Below are 26,947 nucleotides of genomic sequence, written 5' to 3'. Positions count from 1 at the left end.
CTCTGCCACACTCTCAGGCAGTGCAGTCCAGATTTTAACCACTTTGTAAAAAAAGTTTCTCCTCGTATGGCCATTGCTTCTTTTGCCAATAACTTTAAATCTGTGTCCCTCTGGTTCTCAGTCCTTCCACCAATGGTACCTATCTACTCTGCCCAGGCCCCTCATGATTTTGAACACCTCTATCAAATCTCCTCTCAACCTTCTCTAAGGAAAATGGACCCAACTTCTCCAATCTTTCCAGGCAACTGAAGTTTCTCATCCCTATAACCATCCTTTTCTGCACTCTCTCTAATGCCTTCACATCCTTCCTAAAGTGTGGTGCCCAGAGCTGGAGGCTATACCCCAGCTGAGGCTGAATCAGTGTTTTATACACGTTTAACATCACTTCCTTGCTTTTCTCGATCCTTTCATGGGATGTGGGCGTCGCTGGCAAGGTCAGCATTTGTTGCCCATCCCTAATTGCCCTCAATCTGGGTGCCTTGCTCGGCCATTTCAGAAGGTGTTAAGAGTCGGCCACATTGCTGTGGGTCTGGAGTCACGTGTAGGCCAGACCGGGTAAGGGCAGCAGATTTCCCTCCCTAAAGGGTATTAGTGAACCAGATGGGGTTTTACCACAATCGACACCGTTACTGAGACTAGATATTTATTCTTAACTGAATTTAAATTACACCAGTATCTCTCCATGTGGAAAGCTGTTCTCAGTGATGGAGACCGTGACATCTCATCATCGGCTAGTGTCAAAACCCATCTGGGGACTATGGAGGGGAGGGGTGGGAGAAGGGGGCGGGGTCTGGGGAGGGGCGGGGACTGGGGAGGGGGCGGGGTCTGGGGAGGGGCGGGGACTGGGGAGAGAGCGGGGTCTGGGAAGGGGCGGGGACTGGGAAGGGACGGGGACGGTGGAGGGGGCGGGGACTGGGAAGGGGCGGGGTCTGGGGAGGGGGCGGGGTCTGGGGGTGGGCGGGGACTGGGAAGGGGCAGGGACTGGGGCGGGGTCTGGGGGTGGGCGGGGACTGGGAAGGGACGGGGACGGTGGAGGAGGCGGGGCTGTGGAGGTGGCGGGTTCTCGGGTGGGGCGCGGTTGCTCTGATTGGTTTCCAGCCGGATCGTTGTACATGCGCAGTGACCGTAGAGCGTCAGTGCCGCTATCTCCATAGCAACCGGAAGCTCCGCGATATCGGGAGTCCCTGGAACAACACCAGGACATGGCGCACGCCGGGAACAAGGAGCTGCAGAGCTGCCATTTGGTTAGTGAATGTTAGGGGCAATGGCTGGGAAGGGGCCTTAGTATGGGAGGAGTTTCAGTGTGGGAGGCATCAGCGGGGGCGGGGCCTGAGTGCGGCGAGAGTCTGTGTGGGAGGAGTCTCAGTGGGAGGAGTGTCTAGGTGGGGGGAGTGTCTAGGTGGGGGGAGTCAGTGTGGGAGGAGTCTCAGTGTGGGGGGAGTCTAAGTGTGGGAGGTGTGTCTAGGTGGGGAGAGTCAGTGTGGGAGGAGTCTCAGTGTGGGGGGAGTCTCTGTGCGGGAGGAGTCTCAGTGTGGGAGGAGTGACTAGGTGGGGGGAGTCAGTGTGGGAGGAGTCTCAGTGTGGGGGGAGTCTCTGTGCGGGAGGAGTCTCAGTGTGGGAGGAGTCTCAGTGTGGGGGGAGTCTCAGTGTGGGGGGAGTCTCAGTGTGGGGGGAGTCAGTGTGGGAAGAGTCTCAGTGTGGGAGGAGTGTCTAGGTGGGGGGAGTCAGTGTAGGAGGAGTCTCAGTGTGGGAGGAGTCTTTTGTGGGGGTGGGCTCTGTGTGGGAGGAGTCTCTGTGGGAGGTGTCTCAGTGTGGGAGGAGTCGCTGTGTAGGAGGAGACTCTGTGCAGGAGGAGTCTTGTGGGAGTGGGCTGTGTGGGTTGAGTCTCAGTGTAAGAGGAGTCTCTATGTGGGGTGTCTCAGTGTGGGGGGGTGTCTCAGTGTGGGAGGAGTCTCAGTGTGGGAGGAGTCTGTGAGGGAGGATTCTGTGAGGGTGGATTCTCAGTGTGGGAGGAGTCTAATAGAAACAGAAAATGGGAGCAGGAGTAGGCCATTCAGCCCTTCGAGCCTGCTCTGCCATTCATTATGATCATGGCTGATCATCCAACTCAATAGCCTGCTCCCACTTTCTCCATGTCCTTTGATTCCTTTCGCCCCAAGAGCTGTATCTAACTCCTCCTTGAAAACATACAATGTTTTGGTCTCAACTACTTTCTGTGGTAGCGAATTCACCACTCACCACTCTCTGGGTGAAGAAATTTCTCCTCATCTCAGTCCTAAATGGTCTACCCCATATCCTCAGACTGTGACCCCTGGTTCTGGACCCCCCCACCATCATCGGGAACATCCTTCCTGCATCTACCCTGTCTAGTCCTGTTAGAGTTTTATAGGTTTCTATGAGATCCCCCATCGTTCTTCTGAACTCCAGCGAATATAATCCTAACCGACTCAATCTCTCCTCATATGTCAGTCCCACCATCCCAGGAATCAGTCTGGTAAAACTTCGCTGCATTCCCTCTATAGCAAGAACATTCTTCCTCAGATAAGGAGACCAAAACTGCACACAATATTCCAGGTGTGGTCTCATCAAGACCCTGTATAATTGCAGCAAGACATCCCTGTTCCTGTACTCAAATCCTCTGGCTATGAAGGCCAACATACCATTTGCCTTCTTTACCGCCTGCTGCACCTGCATGCTTATCTTCAGCGACTGGTGTACAAGGTCTCGTACATTCTCTTCTCTTAATTTATAGCCATTCAGATAATAATCTGCCTTCCTGTTTTTGGGAGGAGTCTGAGTGTGGGAGGAGTCTGAGTGTGGGAGGAGCCTCAGTGTCAGGGGCTTCAGCAGGGGTGGGGCCTGAGTGCGGCGAGAGTCTCTGTGTGGGCGGGGCTTCTGTGTGGGGACTTCAGTGTGGGTGGAGTCAATGTAGGTGCTACAGAGTGGGAGGAGTCTGAGTGTGGGAGGAGTCTGAGTGTGGGAGGAGTCTGAGTGTGGGAGGAGTCTGAGTGTGGGAGGAATCTGAGTGGGGAAGGAGCCTGAGTGTGGAAGGAGTCTGAGTGTGGGAGGAGTCTGAGTGTGGGAGGAGTCTGAGTGTGGGAGGAGTCTGAGTGTGGGTGGAGTCTGAGTGTGGGAGGAGTCTGAGTGTGGGAGGAGTCTGAGTGTGGGAGGAGTCTGAGTATGGGAGGAGTTTGAGTGTGGGTGGAGTCTGAGTGTGGAAGGAGTCTGAGTGGGAGGAGTCTGAGTGTGGGAGGAGTCTCTGTGCAGCAGATGTCCCAGTGTGGGAATCGAATGATGGAATGGTTACAGCAGAGAATGAGGCCATTTGGCCCATTGTTCCCATGCCAGCTCTCTGTGAGAGCAACCCACCTAGTCCCCCTTACCCCAAAACTCTGCAAATCAGATAATTATCCAACTCCCTTTTGAAAGCTACAATTGAATCTGCCTCCTCCAGACTCTCATGCAGTGCATTCCAGATCGTAACCACTTGCTGTGTGAAAGAGTTTTCCCTCATGTTGCCTCTGGCTCTTTTACCAATTACCTTAAATCGGTGTTCTCTGGCTCTTGATCCTTCCCTCAATGGGAACAGTTTCTTCCTATCTGCTCTGCCCAGGCCACTCATGATTTTGAACACCTCGATGAAATCTCCTCTTAACCTACTCCTCCAAGGAAAACAGTCCCAGCTTCTGCAATCCATCTACATAACTGAAGTTTCTCATCCCTGGAGCCATTCCTGTAGCTCTTTTCTTCACCTTCTCCAATGCCTTGACATCCTTCCTAAAGTGTGATGCCCAGAACTGAGCACAATACTCCAGCTGAGGCCAGTTTTTTTTTTTTACAAAGATAAAAGCAAAATACTGCGGATGTTGGAAATCTGAAACAAAAACAAAAATTGCTGGAAAAACTCAGCAGGTCGGACAGCATCTGTGGAAAGGAACACAGTTAACGTTTTGAGTCCGTATGACTCTTCATCAGAACTCAATGATGAAGAGTCATACGGATTCGAAACATTAACTCTGTCTTCCTTTCCACCGATGCTGTCAGACCTGCTGAGTTTTTCCAGCAATTTTTGTTTTCATTGTTTTTTTACAAAGGTTCACCATAACTTCCTTTTTTTGCACTCTATGCTTCATTTATAAAGCCCAGGGTCCTGAATGCCTTTTTAACCACTCTGCAACTTTCAATGACTTATGCACATAAAGGCCGAGGTCCCTCTGCCCCTGTATATTTTATATTGTGACTCCTTGTTTTTCCTTTCAAATGTATCAGTCTGCAGTTCTCTGCATTAAATCCACTCAATAGTCTTGCCCTCTGTCCTGATCGTAATAATATCCTTTCTGCTTTCTCTCTGACTGTTTGATGATTTTGTATATTCCACAGGTCTCCACAGGTGTGAGACGTCAGGTAGACAGAAGTCACCTTGTGTCTCCTTCAAAATCATTAATCCTGTCGTGTGGAGAGATGGACAGTGCGTTCAAAGAGAAGAAACTGGAGAAGATTGTAGTGGTAAACTTGCCTGGACATTATCTGAAAAACCTGGGCAACTTGTCTAATTGTTCTGCTCTGAAGATTTGCATCCTGTCCAGGAATTACATCACTAAAATCGATGCTCTCTCAAGCTGTCCCAATTTAATCAAGCTGGATCTCCACGGAAACCATGTAAGTGATATAGGATGTGTGTTCAATAAAACAAGTGTCACACAATTGGAAATTTCAGAACCTGACAGATCTGTGTCCCGAATGTTAAACGTTTGTAGAAACAATACAGCTACGAATCAGTGCATAGTCAGACTCATTGCTTTCCTTGGGAACATGAGTTGTCAAAGGGACTTGTGCCTCACCATGACCCCTGTACATCCCAAAGTGCTTGACCGGCAATACGGTACATTTTATAGGCAGTCACTATAAAGAATTCCTTAGAGGGAGAAAGTGCCCCAGGACATCCAGGACTCCACAGGCTGGAAGGGTCTGATGTGGACCATGGCTTTCAACTTGGTGAATTTTGCTCCCAGCAGTGCCAGTCAGGTATGTTGAGTGGAGGCCATATGCTTAGAGCATTACTGAGCAACACAGCTCTTGTCCACTAAGTGGGTAGCCCTCTTTTTGTCCTTTATTCTTTCATGGAATGTGGGCGTCGCTGGCAAGGCCAGCATTTGTTGCCCATCCCTGATTGCCCTGCTAGACCATTTCACAGGGCAGTTAAGAGTCAACCACATTGCTGTGGGCCTGGAGCCACATGTAAGCCAGACCAGGTAAGGATGACAGATTTCCTTCCCTACAGGGCATTAGTGAACCAGATGGGTTTTTACAACGATTGACAATGGCTTCATGGTCACCATTACTAAGACTAGCTTTTCAATTCCAGGTTATTACTTTAATTCAAATTCCACCAGCTGCTGTGGTGGGATTTGAACCCCTGTCCCCAGGACATTAGCCTGGGCTTTGGATTACTAGCCTGGTGACATTACCACTACGCCACCATTTCCTCCCTCTTGCCTCTGTCAGAAGTTTGAGGGCCCGGGTTCCACTCCAGAAACTGGAGCACAGAATCTAGGTCAATGCCTCCAGTGCAGTACTGTCTGCCAGGGCCCAGGAGCCCCCTCCAAGGAACCACACTGGTGAGTCAGCCTGGATTCCATGCTCAACTTCTGGTGTGGAGCTCAAACCCATAACATGACTCGGGCGGTCTTTCAGCTTGTGTAGGGAATTTGGTAAGTGAGAAAATTTTAAGGGTTGATCTCTTTCTAAAATCTAGCCAAGTTTGCCTTTAGCATTTAATTTAACTGTAATGTAACTTGCTGTTTCGTTCAGCCTTAGTCAGTGAAAAAGAAGCTTTCTGCTGAAAGGCAGCTGCAGTTATTAGTTAGGTCGCTAGTTAAAACTGGTTCCCTAGCCAGCAGTAGCTGATTCAGGCCACTGAAATCACATCTAATATAAATACAGGAGGTTTAGCAGAGTCACAAAGCAAGTAACTCAAAGGTGCAGTTTTGTCTGAGTGCAGCAAGGATGAGTACTTCACTATGGGAATTTGGGAAGTGAGGGAATTTTGTGCAGTGAGGGAGGAGGTGCTGTCTGGACTTTTACTAAAAAAGAGTGGTCTGATAGAAGGAGCTGAAGACAGCAAGACCTGAGGGCTGACACCCAGAGGCATTAATTAGGTGAGCATGTAGGTGACTGGTGAGGTTTAAGTTTTTATTCTTTCTCTACTGGGACAGTAGTTTAAACTGGCACTGGGGAGATATAAATAATTTATTTAAGTTGATAGCATAACTGGCTAAAATCCATAACATAACTACAGAAAATTGTTATTTCTATTTCCCATTCCATCTCCAGAGCCCTGTAACTGGCTGCAATGCACTAATATAATTGTTTTGTTTATTTTTCCTCCATTATCAGATTTCCAATCTCCCAGATGAAGACTTTTGGTCTGATATGAAGTCTCTACAGATCCTCTATCTACATGACAACATCATTGGGAACATGAACAGCGTTGAACCCCTGTTTTCCTGCCCAAACCTCGTTGTTCTGACCCTGTTTGACACCCCAGTCAGCCTTGTCCCAAAATATAGGCATAATATTGTCAACTGCATCTGGTCCCTCAAAGCCATGGATAACTTTGTCATTGGAGATGAGGAAGTCATTGAGGATTGGCCGAAAAGTGATGAATTCAAAGCTTTAGGTCTACATTTCTTCCTTGATCTTCCCATATGTTTACAGGTTGGTGCCCATATCTATTGTAGAGCGGCTGAAACATTTTGGTTTCCGCATGGAAACAGGCTGAAAATCAGAAGTAATAAATGCTGGAAACATGCAACAAATCTGTCAAGATTGAAAGGAGTGAAAGCAAAGTTATTTTTCTCATTCATGTAATGGGCCAGCATTTATTGCCCATTCCCTAATTGCCCTTGAGAAGGTGGTGGTGAGCTGCCTTCTTGCGCCGCCGCAGTCCCTGTGGTGTAGGTACACCCACAGTGCTGTTAGGGATGGAGCTCTAGGATTTTGGGCAAAGTTTTAAAATGCAAGGAGAAGGGTCAGGTTCCTGTGGTGGGCAGAGTATGGGAATAGGGTGTAATTGTCAGCAAATTGGAAACCAATCTGCTCACTTTAACTGGTCCACGTTTGAAGGTGCATGGGAGGTGTCAGCTGTGGCTCAGTTCATAGCACCCTCGCCTTTGAATCAGAGGGTTGTGGGTTCATGTCCCACTCCCGGAAAAAAACCAAGAACTGTGATTGTACTCGAAAGAGTTGCAATCTGTGACTGTTGATAACTCGAAAGAGTTTGAAGGTGCATGGGAAACCTCTGTTGGTCATTTGAATATGTTATGAGGCAATTGTTTGTAAATTTGACCCAGCATTCTACCTTTAACAGATTGCATTTGGGTTTCCTGAGCTGTGTGAAATTTCCCAGGGTCAACAAGGTCAGAGCATTGTGGAGATTGACTCTGTGAAATCAACAGGCTAGAAAGCCTTTAAGGCTTGAGACAGCCTAGGTGAAAGGCTTTTATTCACAGGAATTGTTCTGAATGCGCTTTCACTGTTTTACAACATTGGTGATTTGGTGATGCTGATTTCCATCATTGTGGGAGGTCATTTCTGCTATTTTGGACTTTAATCACCTTGAGCTTCACTACCCAGCTGTCTGCCTTCACTGCAGCATGGGATTAGCTTATACAGCTATACCTTGGACCTGTGACGTGGAATAGGAGTAACAGTCCCAGCAACACCAGCAGCAGCAGCCTTCTCCTCAGCCACATGTTTCTTCACAGGACAGAGCGGATGGACATAGAGAATCAGCTTCATCAACATGTCAACATGTCCCAGGGGGCTCAGGCTTTCAGGCCTGTTCCAATCTGCAGCCTCCTGCAACAAGACCTCCTTCCAAGTGGTCCAGGTGGGCATTGCCTGTAGTCATCAAGACCACCGTAGCACTAAACTCCTTTGCCTCCAGCCCCTTCCAGGGATCGACTGGTGACATCTGTAGGATTTTACAATCTGCGACCCACAGGTGACTGCCATTTGCCAAGGCGCCCTTACATCCACTTTGCTACTGATGAGGCCAGTCAGAATGAGTGGCTCCTCCGATTTGCTGCACTAACTAGATTCCCACAGATCCAGGGATCCATAACCTGCACGCATGTGGTTACCAAGGTGTCCTCAGATCACCCAAAAGGGATTTTATTCATTAACCAAAAGGGATTCTACTCCATCAATGTTCAGCTGGTTTGTGACTAGCAGAAGATTTTCTCCTATGTCTGGATGAGACATCCTGGAAAGTGCAATGATGTCTTCATTCTGCACCAGTTACCCACAGGTATTCACAGCTCCAAGCAGAGTCAAGTGGCTCCTTAGAGACAGGGCCTACTCTCTAAGGATGTGGTGGATGATTCCAGTGAGGAGCGATTCCACTGATACAGAGTGGAGCTAAAACCAGAGCCACATGAGCACCAGAGCAGTCATTCAGCAAATCATTGGGCTACTGAAGTTGTGAATCAGGCTCCTGGACAGATCTGGGGCCATCCTTCAGCAAGAGTATCCATAATGGTTGTGTCTCACACAACATGGCACTGCAGAGAGGAGTGGGACTGAAGGAAGAGGGAGGCAAGGACTGCACCACATCTTTGGAAGAGGAAGATGAGGAGGAGGCCAATGTGACCAGGGTACCTGAAGCCCATGGCAGACCCATATGGGCATGGTTCAGCTAAACTGAGTGTGAACCTTTATGACACACCAGTGCTGAACCCACTGTTGCCCCCTCAACAACCCACAACACAAATAATTCCCACAGTCAAAAACCCTTCCACTGCATTAACACTCGTGGCTCATTGTCCATTCTGATTATTGCATTCTCCTCAAAGCTATGGCCATTTTGAAGATGGAATAGTTACGATTCATTAACATTTGCAAATACATTACGATGGTGACATTGAAGACCCAAGTGTATCCCATGTGCAACTTAAAATGCTCTCTCTTCCTTTTCCTATTACTTGTACATGGTGCTACCCTGTGGGTTCAGCAGAGCTTGAGGCAGGCAGTATATGCCCTTGCTTTGACCTCTGAGGTGCCCCTGGCTGAGCTGCTCTAGGTTTTGAGGCCCGTGAAGATGCCACTGAAGATTGTCCCTCCTATCTCAGTGCAGGGGCAGACTTGGCCATCAGGGCAGGAGGCAGCATGTGGAGTACTGACAGGGTGGGGGAAGGGGGTTGGGGTGGAGGAGTAAGAGGGGAGACATAGGCAGAACCTTTCTGTAAAATGTGGTTGTGTGGCATAGGTGATCATTACAAGCATATTGTCCACCCTGAAAAGGTAATAATGGGTCCTCTTCTTGAACCAGTGCAGTATAACCTGGTGGTTATATTCCTCCTACAATGTTGTCAGGTGGGTAGTTCCTGAGAAGAAACATCCAGCAGTGCAGTTCAACCTTTCTATAAAGCCATTGTCATGACCATGCGAGAGGAGTTTCCTTCAAGTGATCCATTAACTAACAATGTGTGTGCGTCCTTTTTAATGTATGAGTGGTTCAATTTCAAAATAACAGAGTAGACAAGCTTTAGTCTTAAACAAGATTACAACACTACTACCAAAAGTTATTCAAGTAAGAAGTGATAGTTATTAACTAAAAATACAAAAATTAAAACCAGATATATAAGAAGATACCTAAAAAATTAGATTTCAAATCAGTTCCTGTGAGATATCGTGTCGGGCCCGTTGTTTGAGCTCCTTCTTTCCGAAATGTAGGGGTTGAAATTTGAGGTTTGGTTAGCAGCTACGATGGCTTCTGCAATTGACCAATTGGTGTTTGCCTTTTTCAGGTGGATTCAGCAGGATTTTGGGAGAGAGAAGGTTTCCTATTCCTCACTAATTCGGCGGTTATGGAACTTGCAGATTGCCTTGATGTTTTTGACAGAAACAGCATTTGATACCTTCCTTTTTATCCCCTCTTGGCCAGGAACCCTCACTGAAGTTATTTCTCAGACTTCTTCCTGGGGTTCTGCATGCAAAATGGCTGCTTGCAGCCTGTTTTTATACAGTTCTCAAACTTAAAATGGCTGCTATCCCAAACTGTTGAACCATACTTCCATGTTAGGTAGTGGGTTGGCCTGGGGGCATAGTCACATCCATTGTGTTTTTAGCCAAAATAATTATGTTAGGAAATAGTTTAAGTAAGCTATATTGGTATTTGTGGGTGTTAGGAATGAGTTTTAGCTTTAATGTTTAAGTTTGATTTGTATTTCTGTATCTGTGTGTTAAGAAAAGGTCAAGTTGAGTTCATTTCACTTTAAAAGGTGCCTGCATTTCTAATGAGAGTTTATGACAATGTAAGTTAAGCAAACACCAAGAGTAGAAAGGTCTGGGCTGTGACCTGGCAACAGGGGTCCCGAGAGGTAGGCCCCTCCCACAGACACACACACACACACACACAAGAAACTAGAAAGAGCAGTTTGATTTGGAAGCTGTTTGAGTTCAGTTGGTTTTGAAGACAACTGTCAGGCAGAAGCAGCCTAGAAGGGGCAGATAGCCAGTTCTAAGCTAAAGAAGAAAGTTTGCAAGAATCCAAGGGAGTGGCACAGGAGAGTCCCAAACAGACCTTCTAGTCAAAGGAAGGACAGGAACCTGGAAAATGTCCTGTTAAGTGAAGTTAAAAGTGAGGGGCAGAGAAGGGCTCCAGGCTGCAGGAAACAGAGTCAAAGCAAGATAAAGGCTTGGGAAAAGTCAGAAGGTCCAAAGAGACAACTGAAGGTCTGTAACTCTACTATGGGCATATGAAGCAGTGGTGTACTGTTGACGGCTGAGTCAGTGAGAGAGAATGTGTGGAAGACAGTTTGAATGCATTTGGTGACCCAGGGAAGAGGAACATTGGAGGGAGAGTGTGAAACCCTGGAGGTGAACCCTTACGGAAGGCGTCTGAGAGAAAGCGTCAGTTTGGGAGAATATTCCAGCGCGAGTTCTGGGAGATTGGAAACTCTCATGTGAAAGACAGAGTTCAGTGAGACTAAAAGCAAAATACTGCGGATGCTGAAAATCTGGAACAAAAACAGAAAATGCTGGAAAAACTCAGCAGGCCTGGCATCACCTGTGGAGGGAGAAACAAAAGTTAATTTATCGAGTCCGTATGACCCTTCAGCTCTGAAGAAGAGTCATACAGACTCGAGACGTTAACTCTGTTTCTGTCTCCACAGTTGATGTCAGGCCTGCTGAGTTTTTCCGGCATTTTCTGTTTTGGTTCAATGAGACCGATTGGCTCACAGTATGACAAACATCTGGGGGGAGTTGAGGAGAGACCCATAGCATCTGGTTAAAGTGGCATCTGTCACTTGGTTTAAGAGTGCGATGTGTCTGACCACAGGGTGTCTATTGGTTTACATGGATTGTGTACTTACTGTGGACATTGGAGTATAAGATAGATTTTAAATCTGTGTATATCTGTAAAGGTATAGTTGTGGGTGAAGGAGTATTGTAATATAGTTCATCTTTTCTTGCTGAATAAATGTTTTATTCTTTTGTTAAAAGTTCATTAGCTGACTCTGTTTAGTAGCCACTCTCCACATATTTAAACAAACAAATAAAAGTTTGGATCTATCAAGCTGGGTTCCATCCAGGGATCAGGCTTGTCCAGCATCAGCTGGGATCATAGCAATTAACCTTTTAAATGTCTCAATCATTAACTTGAATGGTTTCCATTCCCCCGGGTTTGAGGGATAGGAAAGAACTATTCACATCCCCAGGGAGACCAAAATGAATTTCTGTTTAGCCTTGGGAAAATGCAAATTGAATTTCAAATGTCTTCACCTGTCTGGATATGTCTATCTGCAACCACTTGAAATTTTCTGCAAGCTTGACCACATGACGGTTGAAAAGGTCAGGTGACTTTTGGAGGCCACCTTTAAGGCTTCTCATGTCCATTTGAAAAGGAAGATTGGCTTTTTTTCACAAAGTCTAGAATATCACAACAACACAATGTTTGTGACACTATCCTTAATCCTGCTTCTTAACAGATATCATTGCAACTTTTCTCCACTATCCTGAGTGAAAGTAAGTTTTATCTGATCTCGGTCTTTGCTAGAGGCTTGTAAATGTGTGAATGGGAGTATAGTAGCACCGTTGTTGATTAGTGGGCAAGTAATACAGGGGCCTGGATAACAATTTGGAGACAAGAGTTCAAATTTCACTAATGTCCTTTAGGGAAGGAAATCTGCCTTCCTTACCTGGTCTGGCCTACATGTGACTCCAGCCCACAGCAACATGGTTGACTCTCAACTACCCTCTGAAATGGTGTGGCAAGCCACTCTGTCATATTCAAGAAGATGGCACCTTCTCAAGGGCAATTAGAGATGGGTAATAAATGCTGGCCTTACCAGCAAACATACATTCCATGAATGAAGTAACAAAAAAACTGTAGTTGGTGTATACTCCTGTGCTCATTGATAACATAAATAGCTTGTTTACTTCTACCCCATCTGCATCTTTCACTATTTACCATTTTGAGTGTTGATGCTCAGCAGCTAATAAGTAGTTTAGGGGCTTAACTCTGCTGCCTGTATCCTAACTTGCGTCAAGTCTAGTTGATCCATCATCCACTTGTGCTCTCTGACCCACTGGTTAGCTCCCGGTACAGCAACACATTGATTTAAAAATTCTCATCTTTGTTTTCAAATCTTCATGGCATTGCACCCTCCCTAGCTCTGTAACCTCTTTTGCCCTAGTCCTTTTGAGATGTCTGCACTCTTCCAATTCTGGCCTCTTGCACATCCCTCAATTTTCGTCGCCTCACCATTGGTGGCCAATGGTGCCTGTGGCTGCCTGGGCCCTAAACTCTGAAATTCCTGCCCTAAATATTTCTATTTCTCTTCTTCCTCCTTAATGATGCTCTTTCAAACCTCCCTCTTTGACCAAAAGTTTACTCATCTGTCCTATTATCTCCTGACGTGGCTTAGAGTCAAAATTTGTGAAATAAATTGGATGATTTACAACGTTAAAGGTGCTGCATATTTGACAATTGTCATAAATTCTAGCAGGAGTATTTGACATCGATTGGCCATTCCATGTTAAATGAGATAATAAACACCCTGGGGGTTACCATTGAGCAGAAATTGAACTGGACTAGCCATATAAACACTGTGGCTATAAGAGCAGATCAGAGGCTGGGAGTTCTGCAGAGAATAACTCACCTCCTGACTCCCCAAAGCCTGTGCACCATCTACAAGGCACAAGTCAGAAGTGCGATGGAAAACTCTACACTGGATGAGTGCAGCTCCCACAACACTCAAGAAGCTTGACACTGTCCAGGACAAAGCTGCCCACTTAATTGGCAACCCATCCACCACCTTAAACATTCAACCCCTCCACCACCGACACACAATGGCAGCAGTGTGTGCCATCTACAAGATGCATTGCTGGAGTTCACCAAGGCTCCTTCAACAGCACCTTCCAAACCCATGACCACTACCATGTAGAAGGACAAGGGCAGCAGATAGATGGGAACACCACCACCTGGAAGTTCTCCTCCAAATCCCTTGCCATCCTGACATGGAAATATATCGCTGTTCCTTCACTGTCACTGGTCAAAATCCTGGAATTCCCTCCCTAACAGCACTGTGGGTGTACCTACACCACATGGACTGCAGCGGTTCAATAAGGCAGCTCATCACCACCTTCTCAATGGTAATTCGGGATGGGCAATAAATGCTGGCCCAGCCAGCGAAGCCCACATCCCGTGAAAACAAATTAAAAAACTTGTTTCTCAAACTCACATGGATCAATGAAAATGAATAGTGTTAGCTGATGAACCCTTGCTGTTGTTGCTGTATAAACAAGCGCTTTGATCTCTCATTGAAATTGTCATAAACGCTTTAATCACGGCAAACGGTTCATCTTCAAGGACTAAGAACATTCTGGAAGAATTTGTGTTTTTTAGAAGACACTGTCCCTGAAAGGGTTAATACAAGGTCTCTGGTTGCTGCTGTTCCTGGAAAAGACAGCATTTTGCAAGAAAAGGTAATTAAGCAGTTTTAAAGAAGCTGGAAACCTCTTGACCCTGGTGGACAGTTTACAAAAGGGTCACATGATGGTTTATGGCTTTGAAAAAACACAGGCCTTGAAATCTGTTTAAAATCTGGTCGGCTGGTTTTGCTTTGGGGAGAAAACGAGAAGGACCAGCTGCTTGGGTGAAGAAGACAACAGCTCCTGAAGCTCCAGACCTAGTCCGAAGCAGAGAGTGAACGGAAGTTGCTCCAAAGTCACTCTGCGTTCTGAAATTAACTGACTGCAGATTTTCCTCGTAGTCTGCCTGGAAAGTAGTGCAAGAGTCATCAAATGTTCCCCAGGCTGTGACAAATGGCAAAAAGAAAAGAGAGAAGAAAGCTTACTTTTTAAAAACGGAGATTGGGCCTCGGAGTTTGAGAACTACAGTTCCAGACAGGCCTCAGCAGCCTCTGTGCATACGCTGACCCTGGAAAGGATGCATGTGTGCAGTGCGTTCCTTTTTCCAGTCTTCGGCGTCTGCGCTGTGCCGGCGGGAGCCTAGCCGCACATGACAGTGGGTGCGTTTTCTTGGTTACAGGTCAGTAAATGGCCCTGTGCAGATGCGCGCTTCGTTTTTCTTTTATACTTTTAGATGGAAACTGTCCCTGAGATCCTGCGCAGAAGGAAAAGAAGAGGAAGAACATGAAACAGCAGGAAAAGAGGGTCAGGTGACCTAGAAGAGAACACCAGAAAGTTCCAGAAGAGGCAGAATGGGAGCAGACTTGGAACAAAGTGGGCTTGCAAGAAGCTAGAAGATCTGAGGAGACAGCCGAAGGTCTGTGACTCCTTACTGTGGGCCTTTGGAGCAGTGGTGTCCTAGTTGGCACAGCTGAATACCTGAGAGTATGTGTTTTAGTTAGGGTTAGAAAGAGTAAATATTATACTTTCATATTTCATACTGTATGTTAATAAGCTTTGCCTTTCTATTTGATAAGTCTGGTTTTATAATCTAATAATTTTGTTGTTTATTGTATAAACCTGGGAATTGACTGGTCATTCTGAGATTCGTACGCAAAGCACATACTTGGCTGTATAGCTAGCTGGAAAATCATTTAAATATATGTTGTGACCATGGAGCAGTGGAACTAGAGACAGACAGTGCACACCTCCCATCCCAGTCGTAACATATAGCCGGAGGCTCATGGGATATAACCTAAAATGAAAGCATGTAATTGTAAACGGATTAATAATTGGGAATGGATAAAAGAGTATAAGGAAAAAAAAACAGGTTTCTTCTGTGTTAAAGTTCATATTAGCGGAATGGCTACTTTTGATGCAAGTTGAGTTTTTTGGAGCAGCCTGGGTTAAATTATGATTCTTTATTGATATAAACTGTTGCACAATTGACGAGTGTGGCGGAAGAGTTACAGATAGAAGTTACAGCGAGAGCTAAGAAAGCAAACCTCTGAAAAATAGTGGCCAAAAATGGAAGAGAAAGAATCAGAGGAAGCTGGAGAATCTGAAGGAGTAAAGTTTACATGGGCGCAGTTTCAGTTAGAACAAGAAGTTAGAAATAGAATTTTGGGCAAAGGAAAAGGAAAAAGAGAAAGCATTTCACAGTACAGAGAGTAAAAGGGATGTGAGGAAAACCTTTTTCACCCTGAGGGTGATTGGAATCTGGAACAAACTTCCTGAGAGGGTGGTGGAGGCAGGTTCGCTCAAGGTATCCAAAAAGGGAATTGGATTGCTATCTAAAAAGAGAGAATGTGTAAGGTTACGAGGATAAGGCAGGGGAGTTGGACTAGGTAGAATGCTCTTTCAGAGAGCCAGTGTAGAATTGATGGGCCTCATGGTTTCCTTCTGCACTGTAAAGATTTTGTGAATCAAAGGGAGAAAACAGAAAGGCAGGAGGGAGAAAAAGTGCGAGATCGGGGCCTGTTTTTTAAAAATTTAAAATGACAGCGCTTCTGTTTCTTCTGTTTGAACTCAGCAGCATACCTGATGAGTATATTTTCCTTTTCCTCTGTTGAAACAAGACACTCATGGTCTCTGGGCAAGGGACAACGCCGGACTCGATCCCACCCTCGTTGCTAGTTTTCCGGACAGGTTTCTCATTCGAAACTTCGAACTTTAGTTACATGCTTTCATCAAGCTCCACAACGAGACGAAGGACTCCCACCCTGAGGTTCCCCATGCTTAGAGCTGATTCGTTCACACTGTCACGTGATACTATACAGCACAATAAGTCTTAAAGTTACTGTCGCTACATTCCTTAGAACTACAATTACTACAAAGAAGATAGAATTCGAATTTAAAAGGGCTCAAGTAGAAAGGCAGGAGAAAGAAAAGGTGAGAGAAAAAGAATGTGAAGATTAAGGGACAAAGAAAGGGAATACCAGCTTAGACTGCTGGCACTAAAACAGGCTGGCCTTGATTCTAGAAAATACTGATGGGGTAGGACACCTTTGAAAATGAAAATGACTCTAACCTAAGCCCCAATGGTGAGCTGTTTGAGTTTGTGCAAGACCTCCCGAGGTTCGAGGAAAGGACGTAGAGGCATTTTTCATTTCTTTTGAAAAGACGGCTAAGTAGATACGGTGACAAAAAGAAAACTGGACATTGCTCATTCAAAGCAGATTGACTGACAGAGCTCATGAAGTTTATGCCTTGCTTTCTGACACATCTTCTACAGATTGTGAGATAGCAAAAATAGTTATTCTCACTGCTTATGAGTTGGTCCTTGATGGTTAGAGGTGGAAATTTCAGAATCTCCGGAAACAGCCTGGACAGACTTACATTGAATTTGAGAGGGGAAAGCAAACGAACTTGGATCGTTGAGTACAGACACTAAAGGTAGAGGCCACACATGAGACATTTAGGGAGATTATTCTCCTGGAGGAATTTAAAAATCCTCTCCCTCCAGTAGTAAGATCCCATGTAAAGAACCAGAAGGTTTCAACAGCGAGACAGGCAGCTGAGATGGCAGATGATTACGAGCTTGTGCGCAAGCCCAAAGCATTTTTTCTTCATCCCCACAAACCTGAGAAGGATAGAAGGTGGGAGAGGGACAGGAAGGCAAATGCCAAGGACGAGAAGGGACAGCTGGAAATGTACTGGAATGACCAGAAAGGAAGTTCTGAGGGTGGCAGTGACACCTGAAGGACTAAGTATCCCCATTGCTACTAGGTAGGATACCTTGCAAATTGCTGAAAGTTACGGGGTAAATCTATGGGACTTATCAGGGTACACAAGATTGATGCAGAGAAAGGGGCCCAAACCAAAAATACTATTGACCAAGCTGCAGCTCTGACTATAGCTGTAAAGTCAAGTAGAAACATTGCTGAGTGCAGGGGAGGTGAACAAGATACCGGAAAGCTACAGAGAATTCTTGTGAAAAGGAAATGCAACTCCTTATCTCTCAAGTGAAGCAGGTAAACCTATAGATAAAAGCAAAAAACTGCGGACGCTGGAAATCCAAAACAAAAACAAAAATACCTGGAAAAACTCAGCAGATCTGACAGCATCTGCGTGGAGGAATACAGTTAACGTTTCGAGTCCGAATGACTCTTCATCAGAACTAAGGAAAAATAGAAAAGAGTTAAAATATAAGCTGGTTTAAGGGGGGGTGAGACAGGTAGAGCTGGATAGAGGGCCAGTGATAAGTGGAGTTTGCCAAAAGATGTCATAGACAAAAGGACAAAGAGGTGTTAACAGTGGTGATACTAGCTAAGAAATGTGTTAATGGTGACATTAAGGGTAGAAAGCAGGACGAGCAAGGTACAGATAGCCCTAGTGGGGGTGGGGTGGGGGGAAGAGATCGATTAGGCTAAAAGGTAGAGATAAAACAATGGATGGAAATACATTTAAAAATAATGGAAATAGGTGGGAAAAGAAAAATATATATAAATTATTGGAAAAAGGGGGGATTGGAAAGGGGATGGGGATGGAGGAGCGAGTTCATGATCTAAAGTTGTTGAACTCAATATTCAGTCCGGAAGGCTGTAAAGTGCCTAGTCGGAAGATGAGGTGCTGTTCCTCCCGTTCGCGTTGAGCTTCACTGGAACATTGCAGCAGGCCAAGGACGGACATGTGGGCATGAGAGCAGGGTGGTGTGTTGAAATGGCAAGCAACAGGGAGGTCTGGGTAATGCTTGCGGACAGACCGAAGGTGTTCCACAAAGCGGTCACCCAGTCTGCGTTTGGTCTCTCCAATGTAGAGGAGACCGCATTGGGAGCAACGAATGCAGTAGACTAAATTGAGGAAAGTGCAAGTGAAGTGCTGCTTCACTTGAAAGGAGTTTTTGGGCCCTTGGACGGTGAGGATTGGGGAAGCCCCTTTATTTCCATTCTGAGATTCGGTAAAGCACGTATTTGGCCATATAGCTAGCTGGAAAAATCATTTATATACATGTTGTGACCTATGGAGTAGTGGAACTAGAGTCGGACAGTGCACTCCTCCCATCTCGGTCATAGCAAAATGGAATCAGTACTAATCCGTTTACCTCTGACATAGGTCTCGTCCTGGCGGAGTGAGTTGAGGGGCATAAGGAATCTCATCTCTACCATCAACAAAATTCTTGCCCATTACTCTCCAGTGCTGATCATTCAACGATGGTTTCGTGGATTCTTGGTCAGAAAGAAGCTGAGGTATTGATTCACTTACATGTTTTCTTATTTCAATAGCTCTGTTCTATAAATTCGATTGACAAATGCTCCCTCTTTAGTTTGATAACACTGACTGTTAAACTATTTTCTTTGTTAAATCCCCTACTGCTAAACTGTGACACAAAAATACAAAATCTATTCCTTATTTCGATTGTTTAATTTTTTTCTATTTATAACCCACCCCCTAAACTACATTTTCACTTCTTATTCTTCATTTGTTGCTGCTCAGTTTGACTTTATATTGTTGCAGCCACGTCTTCTGCTTTTCAATCTTATTTTAGAATTAGTGCTATTTTAATGCTTTTGGTTTTTAACATTTTGTTTTTGGTATTTATTTTCCTTTCTCTCCTGAGGCATTGACCCTGTGCTGGCGTGTGTTTCATGGGGACAATTACCCCCCTTGTGTGGATGTTGTTCTGTGCCGAGGTGTGTTTCACAGGCACTGGTCCCTCTTTGACTTCACTGCCGTAATTGGCACTCCTATCTGATGCCAGTGGGTAGTGATCTGGCTGTTACCAAACCTCCTGCTGTAGTTTGTCTCTATTTAATTTATCACAATCAGCATGATTTTGCACACCTCTATCCAAACTCCCGATGTAGGTTTGTCAGTCGTGTGACTCAGAGACTCAGGGTTGATAATGGATCTCCACATGCACCAGGGCAACCAGCTAACCAAAAGCTACCTGTGGCTCAGATTGAAAGCCAGCAGGCCACAATGCTGTCAGCTTGATTTCCAACATCACCAGTAACATTTCAATAAGATTTTTTTTCATCAATGTTGCCATCACCCTATTAAAAACTAGACATTGTAGTAACCAGTACTGAAATACTAATGTTAACAGTATTTTCTATTTTATTGTACTAAACCAGAGCTATATTAACTCCATGTAAACAAGCTTTGCCGGAAAGGTGGGTGAATGGAGAATTATGCAGCCGGGGTATCCATGTACTGGAGGATGGCAGTATGTGGGTGAGTCAGCACCATGCTGGGAATATACATCAGGGATTATTAGAAATTAAAATGTATGTTTTTACCCCCAACAAAATAACATTAGGATTCTGTTTCATCACTGGTGATGCTATGTATCAGGCCACTGGGTGGACTGTTTATAAGAACAATGCGTGGCTCTGTATATCAGAGCACTGTGGATCAGAGCACTAGGTGGGACTGTGTATCAGGGCACTGGGTGGGACTGTGTTTCAGGGCACTGGGTGGGACTGTGTTTCAGGGCACTGGGTGGGACTGTGTTTCAGGGCACTGGATGGGACTGTGTTTCAGGGCACTGGATGGGACTGTGTTTCAGGGCACTGGGTGGGACTGTGTATCAGAGCACCGGTGGGATTGTGTGTCAGGGGAACGGACGAACTGTGGATCGGGGCACCAGGCAGGACTGTGTACCAAGGCACTGGGCGGGGTTGTGTATCAGGGCACTTAGTGTTATGACACAGCAGTTGGTAAAGCTGAGGTACTTAAAAATCCGAGGGGGAAACTTTAAACAACTGTCATAACCTATATTTTTAAGTGGTATGTTTGAGATGTAGCTCTAAATTCAAGGATCAGATCATCAGTTCTCGAGAGATTTTATATCAAAGTACATGAAACACTTATTAATTTACACAAGTTAAATATATTACACATGGCTACAAATTACTACTATCATAACTTTTAACAAATTCCCAAACTAATCTTCATGAAGGCAGCAACAACCCATAGAATTTAAGCAGACACCAGGCAAAGCATTTTCGCCTTACAAATTCAAAATGAGGTTCCTTTTACTTTGGTTCCTTTGCAGACAGTTGTAGGCTTACAAGCTTTGATGTTACATTGTCTGTGCCCTGCACACACACAACTGCCGTCAGTTATACCCATCACATCTCACTGAATGTAAATTCTCATTGTCTCACCAGCCCCTTTTGAACTCCACCTCTTCTAACAATAAAACCCCTTTCAAAGTACTAATTTTACTAGTAATATAAATATTGCTTGGCCTCTGCTAGCTAGGTGCCAGATTTCACTCCCCTTCTTAAATGCTCTATTCAACAAAATGCAAATGCACTCTACTCTCTTACAACTCTAAACTAGTACACCTCAAAGTACTCAGACTAGCTGGCTTTAATCCAATTAAGACACACCCATAGACTAAACCTCTATTTTTAAAAAAAATAATTTTCAATAACGATATATACATTAATAGCTTCATGACACCCCCCCCTTGTCAAAAAATGAACCATCACCGGTGCATAGGGGAAGAGGTGCTCTTTTCATTTTTTCCTTGCTATCCAACTTCTTAAACCTTCAGAGCGTGGTTTGCCCTGCTGCAGCAGTAGAGGGTACAAGGGAAAGGAATGACTGGTAAGCTGTGGGTAAGGTCGGGTAAGTATTAACTACTTTAATCGCTTATGGTTTAAGGTCTTTTTGTGGTTTATAGTTTGTATATTCTATAGTAACGAGGATCAAGAAAGAAGGGCCCTAGAGTAATTGATTTAAAAGGTTTAATTTAAAGGGATAAGTCAAGGCAGGAGAGCTCAAAGCCATAGTGTGCTCCTTGTGCTCCATGTGGGAAGCCGGGGACATTTCCAGTGCCCGGGACCAGCATGTGTGCAGGAAGTGTGTCCAGCTGCAGCTCCTGGAAGCTCAGGTTTCAGAGTTGGAACGGCGGCTGGGGACACTATGGAGCATCCGTGAGTCTGAGAGCATCGTGGATAGCACGTTTAGAGAGGTGGTCACACCGCAGCTGAAGGGACTTGAGGAAGGAAGGGAATGGGTGACCACCAGGCAGTCCAAGAGAAACAGGCAGGTAGTTCAGGAGTCCCCTGGGGTTACGCTCGCAAATCGGTATTCCATTTTGGAGGCTGGTTCCTCCAGGGAGTGCAGACAGAGCCAAGCTTCTGGCACCACAAGCAGCCTGTCCGTACAGGAGGGGAGGAAGGGAGGAAGAGCAATAGTAATAGGGGTTCTATAGTCAGGGGAACAGATAGGCGTTACTGTGGCCATCAACGTAACTCCAGGATGGTGTGTTGCCTCCCTGGTGCCAGGGTTTGGGATGTCACTGAATGGCTGCAGGGCATCCTGAAGGGGGTGGGTGATAAGGCAGATGTCATGGTACATGTTGAACCAATGACATAGGTAGAAAGAGGGATGAGGTCTTGCATCAAGAATTCAGGGAGTTAGGCAGCAGATAAAGAAGCAAGACCTCTCGGGTTGTAATCTCTGGATTACTCCCAGTGCCACTTGCTAGCGAGCTCAGAAATAGGAGAATAGCGCAGATGAATATGTGGCTTAAGAGTTGGTGCAGGAGGGAGGGTTTTAGATTCCTGGATCACTGGGACCATTTCTGGGGAAGGTGGGACCTGTACAAGTGGGACGGTCTACATCTGAACCAGAGCGGGACTAACATCCTTGCGGGCGGGTTTGCTAGTGCTGTTGGGAGGAGTTTAAACTAATTTGGCAGGGGGAGGGGTACACAGAATGTTAGCAGAATATGGACACATCATAATATAGTAAAACAATCAAGTCAGAGGGAGTACAGCTGCATTAAGCTTCAAGGGAGTAAGGCAAGGCTGGATGGCCTCTACATTAATGCCAGGAGTATTACAGTAAAACGGATGAGTTAAGGGTGAGGATTGACACGTGGAATTGTGATATAGTAGCCATCACTGAGACATGGTTGAGGGAAGGGCAGGATTGGCAGCTCAACATCCCGGGATATAGAATCTTCAGGCGAGACAGGGGAGGGGGTAAAAGAGGAGGAGACGATGCATTATTAGTTAATGAGTCAGTTACTTCAGTAAGGAGAGATGATATCTTGGAGGGGGCATCGAATGAAGCTTTGTGGTTAGAGTTTAGGAATAAAAAAGGGGCAGCCACATTATTAGGATAGTCAGATAGTCAGCAGGAAATTGAGGAGCAAATATGTGCACAATTTGTGGAGGTGTGTAAAAACAATAACAATAGAGTAATTATATCAGGTGATTTCAACTTTCCCAACATTAATTGGGATAGACATAGTGTTAAGGGCTTGGATGGAGTGGATTTCTTGAAATGTGTACAGGAGAACTTTTTAGGTCAATGTGTAGAGGGTCCAACAAGGGACAGCGCGTTGCTGGACCTAATTCTGGGGAATGAAGCCGGACAGGTGGCTGAGGTGGTGATGGGGGAGCATTTTAGTGATAGCGACCACAACATGGTACAGTTTAAGCTTGTTATGGACAAATAAATAGACAAGTTGCAAAAAAATGTTTTGGGTTAGAGGAGAGCGGATTTTAGTAAAATAAGGCAGGATCTGGCCAAGGTAGACTAGGAACAGCTACTTGTGGGGAAATCTACAGAAGAGCAATAGGGGGCATTCAAAAAGGAAAAGGGGAGGGTACAGGCTCAACATGTTCCCTCTAGGGTGATAGGAAGGAGTAACAAGCCCAGAGAACCATGGATGACCAGAGATATTCAGGATACGATGAGAAGGAAAAGAGGCTTTTAGCAGATACAAGGGAAGCAAATCAGCAGAGGCATTAGTGGAGCACAGAAAGTGCAGGGTGGCGCTTAAGAAAGCAATTAGGAGAGCAAAGAGGGGATATGAGAAAGCTCTGGCTGGTAAAAGTAGGGAAAATCCCAAGCTATTCTATAAGTATATCAATGGGAAGAGGATAACCAGGCAAAGAGTAGGGCCCTTAAGGGACCAAGGGGGCAATCTATAGGTGGAGCCAGAGGACATCGGTAGAGTGTTGAATGAATACTTCACATCTGTCTTCACCCAAGAGAATGAGGATGAAGGTATGGAACTCAGGGAGAGGGACTGTAAGGTTTTTGAGCAAATTGATAAAGGGAGTGACAAGGTATTGGAGGTGTTGGCAGGCTTAAAAGCGGACAAATCTCCAGGTCTGGATGATTTGTGTCCCAGACTGCTGAGGGAGGCAAGGGAGGAGATCGCAGGGGCTCTGACCCAAATTTTTAATTCCTCTCTGGCCACGGGGGAGGTGCCAGAGGTCTGGAGAACAGCTAATGTGGTTCCGCTATTTAAGAAGGGTTGTAGAGATAAGCCAGGGAACTACAGGCCAGTGAGTTTCACGTCAGTGGTAGGGAAACTATTGGAGAAAATTCTGAAGGAGAGAATCTATCTCCACTTGGAGAGGCAAAGTTTGATCAGGGACAGTCAGCATGGCTTTGTCAGAGGGAGGTCATGCCTAACAAATTTGATTGAATTTTTTGAGGAGGTGACCAGGTGTGCAGATGAGGGTAGGGCAGTTGATGTAGTTTATATGGATTTCAGCAAAACCTTTGACAAGGTCCCACATGGGAGATTTATAAATAAGGCAAATGCACATGGGATACAGGGTAATTTGATAAGGTGGATTCAAAATTGGCTTAGTTGTAGGAGGCAGAGGGTGATGACAGAAGGATGCTTTAGTGACTGGAAGCCAGTGTCCAGTGGCGTACCACAGGGATCTGTGCTGGGTCCCCTATTATTTGTCATTTATATAAACGGCATAGATGACTATGTGGGGGGTAGGATTAGTAAGTTTATGGATGACACAAAGATTGGCCGGGTGGTTAACAGTGAGGTTGAGTGTCTTAGGCTACAGGAAGATATAGACGGGATGGTCAAATGGGCAGATAAGTGGCAGGTGCAATTTAACCCTAAAGTATGAGGTGATACACTTTGGAAGGAGTAATTTGACAAGGAAGTATTCAATGAACGGCAAGGCACTAGGAAGTTCGGGGGAACAAAGGGACCTTGGCATGTGTGTCCATAGATCTCTGAAGGCGGAGGGGCATGTTAGTGGGGTGGTGAAAAAGGCATATGGGACACTTGCCTTTATCAATCGAGGCATAGATTACAAAAGTAGGGAGGTCATGTTGGAGTTGTATAGAACCTTGGTGAGGCCACAGCTGGAGTACTGTGTGCAGTTCTGGTCACCACATTATAGGAAGGATGTGATTGCACTGGAGGGGGTGCAGAGGAGATTCACCAGGATGTTGCCTGGGATGAAACATTTAAGTTATAAGGAGAGGTTGGATAGACTTGGGTTGTTTTCGTTGGAGCAGAGAAGACTGAGGGGCGAACTGATCGAGGTGTACAAGATTATGAGGGGCATGGACAGGGTGGATAGGGAGCAGCTGTTCCCCTTAGTTGAAGGGTCAGTCACAAGGGGGCATAAGTTCAAGGTGAGGGGCAGGAGGTTTAGGGAGGATGTGAGGAAAAACTTTTTTACCCGGAGGGTGGTGACAGTCTGGAATGCACTGCCTGGGAGGGTGGTGGAGGTGGGTTGCCTCACATCCTTTAAAAAGTACCTGAGTGAGCACTCGGCACATCATAACATTCAAGGCTATGGGCCAAGTGCTGGCAAATGGGATTAGGTAGGTAGGTCAGGTGTTTCTCACATGTCAGTGCAGACTCGATGGGCCGAAGAGCCTCTTCTGCACTGTGTGATTCTGTGATTCTGTCATAATTCTAATAGAAGGCTTCATTTTAATAATCCATCTCACACTATCTTCTAAGACAAAAGCAAAATATTGCGAATGCTGGAAATCTGAAACAAAATCAGAAGCTTTGAAGAAGAGTCATACAGACTCAAAACATTAACTCCGTCTTTCTCTCCACAGATGCTTTTTGACCTGCTGAGCTTTTCCAGCATTTTCTGTTTTCGTTTCACTCTATGTCCTGAACTGATTACACTATTACATTACCAGCTGCATGCATTAACATAACAATATATATACACAAGTCCTAGGTATCAACAGAAATCACTCCAGTTCAGTGTCTAGAAAAATGTCTTATTTTTCTTTAAGCTTCAAACTCTTAATAAAGCATCTGTGAACAGATTTTTTCTTCCAGCTATATGTATAATGCGTAGATTAAATGGTAATAATTAACTCCGTTTGAAAAGTCTTGCACTTCTGTCTCGAAATTTGTCCAAAAACTTCAAAGGATTATGGTCTGTTTCAACAGTCGTTTCTGATGAATTGTTTGCGACATAAGTTTCAAAATGCTGCAATGCCAGTACCAAACCCGAAGCCTCTTTTTCGATCGTTAAATAGCATCTCTTTTGTACTTTCAGCTTCTGTGAAAAATACCCTATCGGTTTTTCAATTCCAGTGTCAGGTTCTCGTAACAGTGCAGCCCCAATGCCTATATCACTTGTGTCAATTGCCAACTTGAATTGCTTGGCATAATTGAGCACTGCCAAAACTGGTGTCGTAGTTAATACAATTTTCAAACTATCGAATGACGTCTGACACTCCAGTGTCCATTGAAACTTTTTGTTCTTTTTTAATAGTTCAGTCAGCGGAGCTACCACTTGGCTAAAATTTAGTACAAGTTTCCAGTAAAACCCACTCATGCCCAGAAATCGCAAAACTTCTCGTTTTGTTGTAGGCACTGGGAAATCCACGATAGCCCTGACTTTTGCATCTCTCGGAGCCACCTTACCATGTCCAATGGTGTGGCCTAGATACGTAACTTGCGCTTTTGCAAATTCATTTTTAGACAAGTTCATCACCAAATTAGCTTCTTGTAGTTGAGTAAATAATTCTTCCAGATGCTGTAAATGCTCCTCCCACGTCTGACTGAAAACGATTTGATCATCAATATAAACAGCACAATTGCTCAGACCCATAATTACTTTGTTTGTCAGTCTCTGAAATGTCGCAGGTGCATTCTTCATACCAAATGGCATGACTTTAAACTGATAAAGTCCACTTGGTGTTACAAAAGCTGATATTTCCTTTGCTCTCTCCGACAACGGTACCTGCCAATATCCTTTTATCAAGTCAATCTTTGTGATAAATTTCGATTGTCCCACTTTCTCAATGCAATCCTCCACCCGTGGTATAGAATATGAATCCGCTTTTGTCACTACATTCACCTTTCAATAGTCCACACACAGTCTTTGTGTTCCATCCGGTTTTGGTACCAGTACAACAGGTGAACTCCAGTTACTGCAACTAGACTTAATGACATCATTTAGACTCAATGATGTCATTTTGAAGTGTGAAATCAATTCCTTTTGTACTTGTGATAAATTTGCCGGATTTAATCCATAAGGCTGTTGTCTTATTGAAGATGATATTTTCATACATACATCATGTATCACTAAATTTATCCAGCTTATTTCCACAAATATGTTTGCATGACTGCAATAGCTTTTCCAAATCACTTTGACACTTGCTTGGAAGGTAACTCAATAGTTCATTTAAATTTTCCAGCACCCCCTCATTATCCAGTTTGATTAGAGGAAAATCAATTTCAGAGTCCTGCACTTCTACCCCTTTCTCATCATCCACCATCACTAACACCTCTTTTTGTTCTTCTTGCCTATGAAAGTAT

At 45.1% G+C, this 26,947-nt stretch overlaps 1 protein-coding gene across 1 annotated transcript in view; it reads left to right on the top strand.

The window, feature by feature from the left end:
• Nucleotides 1–1,160: 1,160 nt before the first annotated feature.
• Nucleotides 1,161–26,947, top strand: part of LOC144692128 (uncharacterized) — a 49,446-nt gene continuing 23,659 nt past the window's right edge. The window contains exons 1-5 of the mRNA XM_078560626.1: nucleotides 1,161–1,244; nucleotides 4,381–4,659; nucleotides 6,397–6,717; nucleotides 18,472–18,605; nucleotides 19,494–19,593. Of these exons, the coding sequence (XP_078416752.1) occupies nucleotides 1,203–1,244; nucleotides 4,381–4,659; nucleotides 6,397–6,717; nucleotides 18,472–18,605; nucleotides 19,494–19,593 (876 nt within the window). The 5' untranslated portion in view covers nucleotides 1,161–1,202. The remainder of the gene's footprint in view (nucleotides 1,245–4,380; nucleotides 4,660–6,396; nucleotides 6,718–18,471; nucleotides 18,606–19,493; nucleotides 19,594–26,947) is intronic.

Source organism: Cetorhinus maximus, chromosome 17 (genome assembly GCF_964194155.1).
Source record: "Cetorhinus maximus chromosome 17, sCetMax3.hap1.1, whole genome shotgun sequence".
NCBI lineage: Eukaryota > Metazoa > Chordata > Chondrichthyes > Lamniformes > Cetorhinidae > Cetorhinus > Cetorhinus maximus.
Note: the sequence above shows the minus strand (reverse complement) of the source record. Positions and strands in the feature narration are given on the sequence as shown.